Below are 12248 nucleotides of genomic sequence, written 5' to 3' on the forward strand. Positions count from 1 at the left end.
GTGTCACCACATTCCCAAAGTTTAAAGTAATGATGCGGATTGCATTGAAGTTAACAAACTCGGTAAAAACTCTCTTAAAGGGTAATCTGTACAGATAGGTGGTTTTCGAAACTACGACTTTAGAATTGTGCCTAGGCTTTGTCAGTTACATACTAGCCACTAAACGTGTGCAGTCATTATGTGGGGCTGAGCCGAAGCCCGAGCCCAGTCTGTGGTTTCGAAAAGGGCATAGTTTCCGTTAGGCGCCCTCCTTTCATGAAAGTTTGGGGTTCAATTAGGTATCCCAGTTTCTCACTGGGTGTTATAATACTCACTGTACTTGGGCTGGAGCCTGAGCAGAAACTCGAGCACAGTCTGTGGTTTCGAAAAGGGCGCCCTTCTTTCATGAAAGTTTGGGGTTCAATTAGGTATCTCAGTTTCTCACTGGGTGTTATAATACTCACTGTACTTGGGTTGAAGCCTGAGCAGAAACCCGAGCACAGTCTGTGGTTTCGAAAAGGGCTATAGTTTCCGATAGGCGCCCTCCTTTCATGAAAGTTTGGGGTTCAATTAGGTATCTCAGTTTCTCACTGGGTGTTATAATACTCACTGTACAGAAACCCGAGCACAGTCTGTGGTTTCGAAAAGGGCTATAGTTTCCGATAAACGCCCTCCTTTCATGAAAGTTTAGGGTTCAATTGGGTATCCCAGTTTCTCACTGGGTGTTATAATACTCACTGTACTTGGGCTGGAGCCTGAGCAGAAACCCGAGCACAGTCTGTGGTTTCGAAAAGGGCTATAGTTTCCATGAAAGTTTGGGGTTCAATTGGATATCCCACTGTCTTGGTGTTATAATACTCACTTGCCAAACTCTTCCCCTTCAGCCATTGTTTCTGGTAGTTTCTTGCCATTTGTCTCAGGCAATGGGATGAGTGAGACACCAGCAACTATAGTCACGATACCAAACACTATCAGGTGCAGGTTTGGTATCACATCGGCCATGTTGAGCATCAACGGCGCCACTATACCACCTACGCGAGCAGCTACGGAACACATACCAATTGCAACGGTCCTGTATACATGATAATTCAATTCAATTCAAGAAACATTTATATCATGATGGCAGTTACCAAGACAGGTATACAAGTATTATTATGTAGGTGTGAATTTTATGTCACTTAATAAACAATGCAACAAATAATATGTCGGTTTGACGCGTCATATGACGTCACCATCGCACGTTACATCCAGTGGACTGTGCAACGCTGACAAATTTGGGAAAGTCGCTGGATAAGTTTACACAGCATCACCCTACAGTGGGAACTTCACAGTAAACCGCGTTGATATTGGCTCCCCAAATAACACAACCAAGGATTATAGAACTTAGGTGCAACCATCTTGATGTTCTTGCAAGGCTGAAAGAACAAACTAGTCTGGTTCCTATTTGCAAAATGATTTCTAGGATTCATAATCGTTATTCGAAACGAGGAACATTACCAAGATGGAGGAAGCATGAAAAAGGTCTATTGTGATGGAGTGCGTTTTGGCGACCCCAACCAAAAACTGTTTCTGACGTCATAACCAAAACGGTAACCGAGCTCACAACTCGGTTGTCGTTCAGTCTGAACAGCAGAACCAACGACCAACAACCGAAACAGTTTTTGGTTGGGGTCACCAAAACGCACTCCTGACTTCAAGTGATTTGGGTGAAAACAACGTTGGATCTAACTACCTGACTGGCGTTGGAAACATCTCACTGGTCCATAGATATATCGTATTGAATGTGGCGGTTATACAGAATTTGCCCACCATTGCCACCACTGTCTTTGCTGTGGAACTTTCTGGAAAATGAAATCAACCATAAAAAAACATAAAGAAGCAGATGTTACCACCCAGCAACGAACTTTTCCTTACAATCTCATAGCAAATATTTCACAAGATAATATAAAACTACTGGGCCCAATTTCATGGCTCTGCTTACCGCCAAATTCTGCGCTTACGTTCACGATTCCCCGCTTACTACGTGCAATCGCCAAATTTCTGCGCTAGCCTTGTAAGCGTAGAATGCCTAGTAACGTTGAGTACGCACGCGCAGAAGCCCACATTCCCCGCTAACCCGTGAATTACGGTTGCCGTAAGCGCTAGACTTGTGGACAAGTCTGTTTATGGTCCCACGCGGCGAGATAGTCGAGTTGCAGCGAACTGCTGGCTGCGCGACTACTGTGCGCTGCCTGACTTCTCCCTATTATGTGGAGTAGAGTCGGTTGGGCAGCGCAACAATAGTTGCGCAATCAGCAGTTCGCGCGCGGAGAGCACCGCTGCAACTCGACTATCTCACCGCGTGGGACCATAAACGGCTTGTCCACAAGTCTACGTAAGCACAGAATTTCCCTGCTTCCGTGAGCGCCGATTTCTTGCTTAAGGGAAACAGAGCCATGAAATTGGGCCCTGGTTTGGACACAATGTGAGTTATTTGATCTCCCTTTGGTGATTGCTTTAGGCTACTTCTTTCAAGATTATTGGAAGGCTCAATGCGATTTTGAGAAAACCCTGAAATCAGGAAAGTCTTGAGAAATATATTGGCCTGATATAGTATGTTTCAAGAGTAAATATCGTAACATCCATTTTGTGACTGGTTCTTACAGTTGAACGGAAAACCCAAACCCCAAGATGTGACGTAACTTTAGTCATGCCTAAGCCGAAACTATTGAAACTCAAATTTATTTTCTTCGTATAGTCGACTTTATGATGTATGGCAAATAGTCCTTAGCAAATATAGCAAATAACAAGTAGCAAATAGCACATAGCAAATAGCAAATAACAAATAGCAAATAGCACATAGCAAATAGTCCATAGCAAATAATTCACGATGAAGTAAACGATCTCTTGACAAAATAAACCAAGCATTGGTTGTATAAATACGCGATTCATAGAAGAAAAAAGCTTAACAACTTTAGCACTTCACCACTGCATATAGGACCAATCAGTGCGTAAACAAATCGTGTGATAAAGGCTAATGTAGGGCATCAAGTTCAACGAACTATACGAAATATGGCACATATCATCGCTGCAAACAATTCTATACATTTCATAACTGCATTATGAACCTTCATCCCAGTTTAAAGTCAAATTCAGTTTTGTGATCCATTCATTATCCAACGAGAATGGGGTAACATATTTATAAGTCTCTAAACCTCACGATAAAGGGAAGGTATCGTTTTTAAAATGAATGTCAATCAAAACGTACTTGGTTAGAAGCTCCTCAGCTTCCGATTGTTTAAAGCATTTTTAAAAAATCATTTCACAATGAAGAAATGGGATATGTGGTTATATGAGGAAAAGATGTGATTTGTTATCTCCAAAAATTGAATAGCAATTTAGACACGGTACTGTCAGATACGTTTCTCAGTGTATGTGTATACCAATTACGCATATTTCTTCCTGCGTGATATAGGCAAAACCCGCAAAATAAGTGCATTGTAAAACTGAATTTTGACCTCGAAGCACGAACTTATCAAACTCATCTGGTTCAAGCTTTTACCTCAACGCTTTCTGGGACAAGTTTGATAGGTGCTGCAGGCAACAGCACCGCAAACTCAACTTGGTTAATTGTTTGTATTAGAAGCAGCATTCTACTTTGTCAAGATGCCGTGTTTTTGTATATAAAGGTAAAGGCTAAAGTATACAGCCATCGCCATACCACATTATAGATGCATACTCAAAGTAAGAAAGATCGAAGTTTTCTTCTGTGTTTGATCCAAATGGTTTTTTAAACGGGAATATCAGCGTCTTCAAAAAGTGTACCAACGATGCACCATTCCTGAGTGACCCCTGTCCTACCTCGTTATCAAACCTTTATTGTTTGTCTATTATTGACATAAAAACAACGAAGGACACCTTCAACTCGACTATCCGTTATGAACAACCGGCCATTATATTTTATGAAATGATTGAAGTCAATAAAAGATGAACTATCCACAACTTAACAGCAGGACGACCTTGTCAACCCTTATGCATATACGACAATTTACACAACGCCATCTGTCAACTGACGAGGTTTGCACATATCCAGGGGTAAAGGAAAAAGAAGAAAACAGGTGGTTTTTTTTTTTGGGGGGGGGCCAGATGGATAGAAGTGTAGACACAAAACATGGCTGGATCAATTTTTGCTCAGTGACGAAGCAGTATTTTCTACTTAACAGCTTTCCGAATTTGGGGCAAGGGAATGGATGCCGTCGATTATACGTAGGACGATTGCGATGGGTGGTGCACACTCAGATTGTGGTACCACTGAACTCAAAGCAGCAGCGGACAGGCTGTGGTTGAAGCGGTACCAGTGATTCCCGCAGGGTACAATTTTGGGCAAAAATGCATTTATATAATGACGATGACCCGAAATCCCAGATTTTTACGGCGGGCTTGGTGTCCCCCAATTTTCTTCAACAACATTGAACAACATTGGAACGAGCTTCAAGGTTAAACAAAAAAATACTTTTGGAAAGGTTTTGAATGTAACAGTTTGAGGGCAGTGTCCTGGCCAGGTGTTTAGCTGTTTAGCTGTTTGCTGCTTTTGTTTTTGTGTCCCCCTTTCACCACCAATGATCGACAAACACTGCAGTTTTAAACAAAACGCTTTTCGTGTCGATTAAAAAACCCCAAAGTATTACAGTATTATTATTATTTGTAGCATTATCATGGTTTCCTTTACCTATGAATATCGTTGCTAAGCACGCTGCACCTCCAATCAGCTCCAGGACAACCATATTGGGTTTACGCCCGAACCAGCGGATACCAACGGTAGCGTAAAGCAATGCAGGTATCTCCACGGCACCAGCGATGAAGAATGCCCAGTAGTCGTCCACTCCAAGGTCACCGGTGCTTAGAGATAGGCCGTAGTAAACCATACTATTTACCATCCTATGAAAAAAAAACACATAGAGATCGGACACTTAGTTAACCCTCCTACTTTCTGTAACATTTGCCGGGGTTGTTGGGTTGTGTATGGTGGAGTAACTGTGCCTGGTAGCCTAGAAATATATATAGTGTGCATCGGTGCTTAGAGACAGGCCGTAGTAAACCACACTATTTACCATCATATGCAAACAAAAAAAACAGAGAGATCGGGAACACAGTTAACCCTCCTACTTTTTGTAGCACTTGCCGGGATTGTTGGATTGTGTATGGTGGAGTAACTGTGCCTGGTGGCCTAGAAATATATATACATGTAGTGTGCACTTTGTGCATCGGTGCTTAGAGACAGGCTGCAGTCATCCTATGCAAAAAAACAAAAAAAAGATCGGGAACACAGTTAACCCTTCTACTTTCTGAAACACTTGAAGGGAATGTTGGGTTGTGTATGGTGGAGTAACTGTGTCTAGAAATATAGTGTATTACCGGTGCTAAGAGAGAGGCCGTAGTAAACCATACTATTTACCATCCTATAAAAAATACACATGCAAAGAGATCGGGCACAATAAATTACCCTCTGAACTCTTGTTGGAAACAAAATTAACCACAGATCTCTTGCACCAGCTGCTGAAAAAAACCCGTCTTTTTTGCCGCCCTAAACTTTGGAATAGTCTTACCACGTCTATCTCTGCGCTATGTCGATTCGCTTTATGTTTTCAAAAAGCATCTGAAACCACACTTGAGGTCGATTTTACAAAGAGTTAGGTTAGGACTAGTCCAAGGAGATATAAAAGATGTATGGGTAGTTTTTCACGAGTAAGTTAGAACGAGTAACTCATCCTAACTCAAGATAAGACTAGTCCTAACTCTTTGTGAAATCCACCCCTGTTTCCACAATGCTTGTTTTGTGGTTTATTATTTTAGTTTGTAAAATTGTTTCAATGTTTCTCTGTATCATCACAAACCCGTTTTGGTCTCGATGAATTGGTGGTGTATAAATACAACAGAGGGTTTAACACACTTACCAGTTGTATTGTAAAATGATTGTCTTGAAGCACATGTTAGGAGTGCGGTACAGATCTATAAAAGATGGCAGGCGGCCCTTGGCGCCTTCCTGTTTGGAAAAACATGAAAAGTGTGCCATGAAATTTCATAAAACCAATAATTTAACCATCACATCACTACACCTTGATCAATATCAACATAGAAGTTCACTACAAAGTAACTGATGTCCATTTGGCAACCATTCGAGTGACTTATTCAGTATGTTAACCACTCTGTGCGGAGTATAAGGTTTCCTTTATCTCGAGCCCCCGCTTGGCGAGACACTGACAGTTACCCTTATGGAAACAATAGACCCTTCCCATGAAATATGTAATTGCACATAGCGCCTGCGCACTAACATTTTGGTTGGCAAAATGAGGGAACATCGCGCTGTTTTGTACACGGCTAATGGGTGCGTGACGCAGACGCGATTGCGCGTCTGCTTAGTGCACAACTCTATGGTGTTTGCCAACCAGCAGGGTCTGTACGCATGCGTGAATGTGATTAGCATATTTTACGGGAAGGGTCCATTGCATGCAAGTCTCGTTCAGCAATGTGTTGATAAAGCTTTCCTTGCATGCAGTAGAGACTCTCCAATTGGCAGTATTGGTCTCCAATTGGCAGTATTTTGTACAAAAGTATGTTGGTGCAGAGAAAAATTGAAGTTCTTCGCTTATAACTGCTGTGGTTTAACTATGAGGGTTTTTCGGTAAATACCGAGTGAACATCTCTTTGGAACAGTGTAGGATCTGAAAGAACCAGTGACTGTAACAACCCAAATTTCGATCAGTTTACTTTTGATCGTCTTCAGGAGAATCCCAGAGCATAACATGATAAGATTTTCACATGGTGCTAAACGAAAACTTCTCTTGTACTTCAACCATGCAGAGTTTCAAAATCCTATTTCACCTCACCTTAAACTCTAGGATTTCTTTCTCTTCAAATATGACGTCCGGGAGCTTCTTACCGTTCCATTTACCAACCTTCCTGATGACGTCTTCGGCCTCCTTGACTCTACCCTTTGATAGGAGCCACCGGACAGACTCGGACAGGAACCTAGTGGTATAGAGAGCAGCACACGATAAGATTCGATGAATTAGGATTGGCGACTTGGAAATTAGGGTAAAGGGTTAAAACGGAGATATTCATGTTGTTGATAGTTGACTTGTTTACGGTTGTTATTGTTGTTGTTGTTGTTGCTGTTTCTTCTGCTGCATGCTGTTGGTGTTGTTGTCATTATTGCTGTTGTTGTTGTTGGTGTTGTCATTGTTGGTGTTGTCATTGTTGGTATTTTGATTTTGTTTGTTGTTGCTGTTGTTGTTGTTGTTGTTGTTGTTGTTGTTGTTGTCAATCACACTGGGGTGTTGGTGGTGATTTTTGTTGTTTTTGATCTTAGTATTGTTACGTGTTTTCGTGTTGTGGTTCTTGTTGTTGGTGTTGTTGTTTTCACTCACATTGGGGTATTGTGGGGATTTTGTTTTGTGGAAATGTTGCTCTTAGTCATGGATTTACAGCATATGGTATTGTCATTCACCTCTGTGTTCTACGAAACTCCCGGACCGGAGCCTTTTTAGCATGTATCTACAGTGGACCATCCTCTCTCTACACAGATATATTTAGTTTTGAGGGTCCATGGGTTTCGTTACCAGACAAATCACAATAAGTATAGATATATATATTTTTTTTTAAATACATTTGAAGTCTAAAACAGTACTTCACAAGAAGACACTTACATGGTAAGGATGATGCATAGGAAGACTGGTATAACAGGGATAAAGGCCAGTACACGCCACTTATCAATGTACATCGCTATAATGGCCACCAGCATGTAACCCAGGGAGTATGACACACCGATCAGGACACCAACGACTATACGCCAACGCTGTCCCACAAATTCATTAACTGCAAAAGTAGTAATAAAGAACGGGTCTTAGACACGTAGATGAAAATAGTTATTAGTTCAATACAAATTACATCCGATCTGCACTTCGCGAGATTTTTGTTTAGACCTCCTTTGTTCTTAGTTTTTTTCCCCTGTTTTTTTACAGCTCCTTATCTTTCGATTGTTTTTATTTGTTGGTCGTCAACCTTGCTTTTTCAATGTTCATAAACAACTCTGTCTTTGTGTAATTTGCACTGTTATCTTTTTATAGCAGTCCCGTTAATTTTATTACGTTTTTCATCTGTATAACAAACGTCGATTCCATAAAACAATAATGCCCTCACTATCGACGAACATTTTTGAAGTTGAAAAACTTCGGGCTTCAACTCTTCGTTCTGTATGCTATTTCTCTACCACCAGGGTCTAATTTATACAGCTGAATTCAACACAAAAGCAGCTAAAAAAAAAAAAAATTTTTATATTATTTTCAGAATAAGGTTACCAGCCAACTTACAGTGTCATCATGTACAATTTGTGACTGGTATCCTGCTCATTTATGCTAATTATAGAAGAAATGTGTCAAGCAATATTTTTATTTTATAAGCCAGCCCTAAAACAAATGTTTGCCCATAATAATTGAACTTACCCATAACATAAGCGGGAATCCAACGTCCTAGCTGGCCCATGCCGGTAATGAACCGTACCAGGTACAGGTGCCACAGCTCACTACAGAAGGGAGTGGCTAGAAGTCCAAGGAACCACATTAGCATGGCTACAATCAGAGCATTCTTGCGGCCAAACCTTGGAGTTGGAAACAAGCATACAATTACATCTCAAAATGGTGTGTATAAAACATACTTACACTTTGATGTTGGTATAAATAGAGGGTATATTACTATGACATATTTGTCCTAGTACACTACATTCCAAAATTGACAATCTTAGAAACTCACACCTAAGTAGTGTCTATATTCTCACTTGGTATATCCCAACATATGCATTAAACAAGAAGCCTGTGACACTTTAACCTCCATTGGTCGTCGAAGTTGTTAGAGAATTATGAAAGAAATCACCCTTGTTGCACGTCTTTGTTTACTTTCAGATGCCTAATTAAAAGGCTTCAGCTGAAGTCTTTCATTATTTGATTGAGAAATTACCTCTTAAAAAAACCTACGTTACTTATCAGAGGGAGCCGTTTCCCACAATGTTTCATACTATCAACGGGTGTCCATTGAAGTTTTTATGGTTTTTTTTAATAGTAATTACCAACAGTATCCAGTGCCTTTAACGTTCTGACGTTTCGATCGGTGTTATTTGTAGGTCTTCAGGGTGATATGATAAATTGAAAATCTGCACTGTTGATGTGTGATGCTAGTATGCAAAATTCCATTGAACTTACCAATCTGAAATTACACCAAAGACGAAGGAGCCAGCCATAAATCCGAAGAAGAAGATCGAATTGATCATGTTAGCGGTTCCCTTTTCTGTACACACGAGGTCCCACTATAGTTTCAAAGACAACAACAGGAATAAACCTCATTTCATATTCATGCAATGTATAAAAGGTGTACATCATGTTTATGGGTGAGTTCGGCTGGCATGTTAATGTAAGTGGCGTTATTTTCTCCTTCAACATTACGATGTAAAGAGCATTTCTCATGCATAAATATTCACTTGATTTGGCTAATGTGTTTGAAGATGGCTAATGTTGTTTTGGTGATGCCAGCATGAAAGAGTCACCTCTTAGAGAACCAATAGTGGTTTTTGTTGTTGTTTGTTTGCTACTTTATGTATTTTCTTTATTTGTACAAATATTTTCTCTGAGGAGTGGATGGACTCCTTGTTCACAATTGGTCGTCGAAGTTGCGAGATAACTATGAAAGAAAAAACATCCTTGTCACAAACGAAGTTGTGTGCTTTCATATGCTGTTTTCGATACCTCAAATTCTAAATCTGAGGTCTCGAAATCAAATTCGTGGGAAATAACTTCTTTCTCGAAAACTACATCACGTCAGAGGGAGCCGTTTCTCACATTTTATGCTAATAATTATTTTGAGTATTTACCAATAGTGTCTACTGCCTTTAAGGATACGTTTGGGTCTAGGATGGCATGGACTAGGGACCTCACACACAATATATATCTAGGCCTATGGTGCTCATTATTAACTGGAGTAAGTAAGTTGATGTGGAAATGAAAATTAAACTATTTCATTACACTGTAGGCCTATAGATGTTTACTGGGTGTTTTTTTTTTGCGCCCAGGAGCATGTTGATGGATGGGCGCTTCATAAATTGTCATTATTGTATTATTATTAAATGTTTTTCATAAATTGTCATTTTTATATAAGTACAACATGATTACTCAATTATTTATTTGATTGCTTACATCCATGATAATTGTGGTGTTGTATTGTGACGTATCATACTCCCAGCCTCTCTTGCAGTCCACAATGGATGCATTGTAGTCAGTGTAGTTAATATCAGGGCTGAACTGTAATCCTTTGGGCAGGTCATACTGCCGGCAGGTTTGGTGCGAGTACTCGGCATCCTCTGGGTAGCCCGGTGCCGGCGGGATGCTGACCGCCTTCATGGCTTGGTTGCATTCCGCCACGGTGTTCAAGCCGTACGCAGTGCAGTTGGGCTTGTCGAACACCTTACACCAGTGGTCGGTCTTTCCCGTGTAGAACACGTACGAGAGAGCCGAGAAGGGCCCGACGAAATTAACCGCGTGCAGGAAGAAGAAAGCGAACCATTGGTATCTCCCGAATTCCCCGAGAACTTTAAGGACTTCGTCAAACTTCATCTTGGAGTAACTTTTACGGGGCTTCGCGTTTAAAAGACAGAGGTGCGCTTATTCGAGTTCGCGGCGCACCGTGTAGCTTTTATTTTGTTTCAGTGGTTCTGATGGTACACTTGTACTCTGGTATTAATAATGTTATCAGTGACTATGTAGGGTCCACTTGTTGTAAAGTAGCGCCTAATTGAAAAGTTGTACCCTTTGTTGATTTCCAGGGTATGATAATACATACTATTTTGACCAAAGTTCGTTTGATCTAACAACTGAATAAATATTGTAGAGGTGAACGTGTCAGCAGGCCTGCACCGGGGATCAAACTTTGCGTACTGGTCGGTTCGCTCGAGACGTTTATGATTGGCTAAACGGCCAAACAAATGACCTCACGCCACTCTTGTCTCACGAGTCCTAAAGTGGGACAGCGGAAATGTCAAAGGCCAGTGGTCAGTTTACAACTACTTACCCGGTTTCTATTCTATTGAGCATACCTTTGCCGTAAGAGGGCGCTCGGAAACGATTTACGACCGAGCGCAGTTTACATTATCCATTATTGATCACTAACGTCTTGGGCCAAGACTTAACTTCTTATCAGATTCTAGTGATCTTGAATACAGCACAAAGAACATGGAAAAATAATTTGGTAATTAAAGTCAATACAGGTGGTCTGAAGTAAGGGACATTGCACCAAGGAAAATTAAAACCATTTGGATTTGGCATACAACTTAGTTCATTCTTGGACCATTTCAAATAAAGACAGCACTAATGCGGGGTACGAGATTGGGGGGGGGGGTGCTAACATGCCCTTAATCATATAGTATGTGCCTCTGGTCTGCCCCGAGTGCCCCCGTCTGAATCTGAACTTTTGACAGTAAACATTATCAGACAATTTGTTGCTTAATGTAAGCTTTTGGGTTAAATAAATACAATGTTTTAAACAACGTTTCCCTATTTAGTTACGCGCGCGCCCTCATGTGCAATGTTTATACCTTCACTTATGACTAAATCGTATAAGACCATAAAGCAGTTCTGAAAATGAGCTACAGTTTTTAACAGGCTGCACTGAAAACTAAAGATTTAGCCAGAAGCATGCCCCTGCTTAAAAAGGTGCATCCACCTGTGTCCCTAATACAAACCAGTTTTGACGCAGTGGGGAGGTTAAAGGGAAGGTACACTATTGGTAATTACCAAAGACCAGTCTTCTCACTTGGTGTAACTCAACACATGCATAAAATAACAAACCTGTGAAAATTTGAGCTAAATCGGTCATCGGAGTTGAGAGAAAATGATGAAAGAAAAAACACCCTTGTTGGACAAATTTGTGTGCTTTCAGATAGGAATAAAAGACTTCTAGCTAGAAGTCTTTTATTATTTTAGTGAGAAGTTCAAAATCTATGCTACTTCAGAGGGAGCTGTTTCTCACAAAAAGTTTTTTACCATCAACAGCTCTCCAATGCTCGTTACCAAGTCAGTTTTTAAGTTAATATTTGTTTTGACTAATTACCAAACGTGAACCTTCCCGTTAGGTGTAAAACATGGGACTCGGTTGCAAAATGAACAATTGCTGACATGCACTTACTACCGTCCACTGTGCCAATTATAATATCTAGTTATTTACTGCACAATAATATATACTAGTCTTAA

At 40.6% G+C, this 12248-nt stretch overlaps 1 protein-coding gene across 1 annotated transcript in view; it reads right to left on the reverse strand.

Annotated features, from left to right (window-relative positions):
- LOC139946699 (solute carrier family 22 member 4-like) overlaps nt 1-10693 on the reverse strand; it is a 12202-nt gene extending 1509 nt beyond the window's left edge. The window contains exons 1-9 of the mRNA XM_071944348.1: nt 10200-10693; nt 9213-9316; nt 8460-8614; nt 7665-7833; nt 6846-6987; nt 5913-6001; nt 4688-4896; nt 1712-1820; nt 842-1051 (exon numbers count right to left, since the gene is read on the reverse strand). Coding sequence (XP_071800449.1) covers nt 842-1051; nt 1712-1820; nt 4688-4896; nt 5913-6001; nt 6846-6987; nt 7665-7833; nt 8460-8614; nt 9213-9316; nt 10200-10616 — 1604 coding nt within the window. The 5' untranslated portion in view covers nt 10617-10693. The remainder of the gene's footprint in view (nt 1-841; nt 1052-1711; nt 1821-4687; nt 4897-5912; nt 6002-6845; nt 6988-7664; nt 7834-8459; nt 8615-9212; nt 9317-10199) is intronic.
- Nucleotides 10694-12248: the final 1555 nt, after the last annotated feature.

Source organism: Asterias amurensis, chromosome 14 (genome assembly GCF_032118995.1).
Source record: "Asterias amurensis chromosome 14, ASM3211899v1".
NCBI classification, from domain to species: Eukaryota; Metazoa; Echinodermata; class Asteroidea; order Forcipulatida; family Asteriidae; genus Asterias; species Asterias amurensis.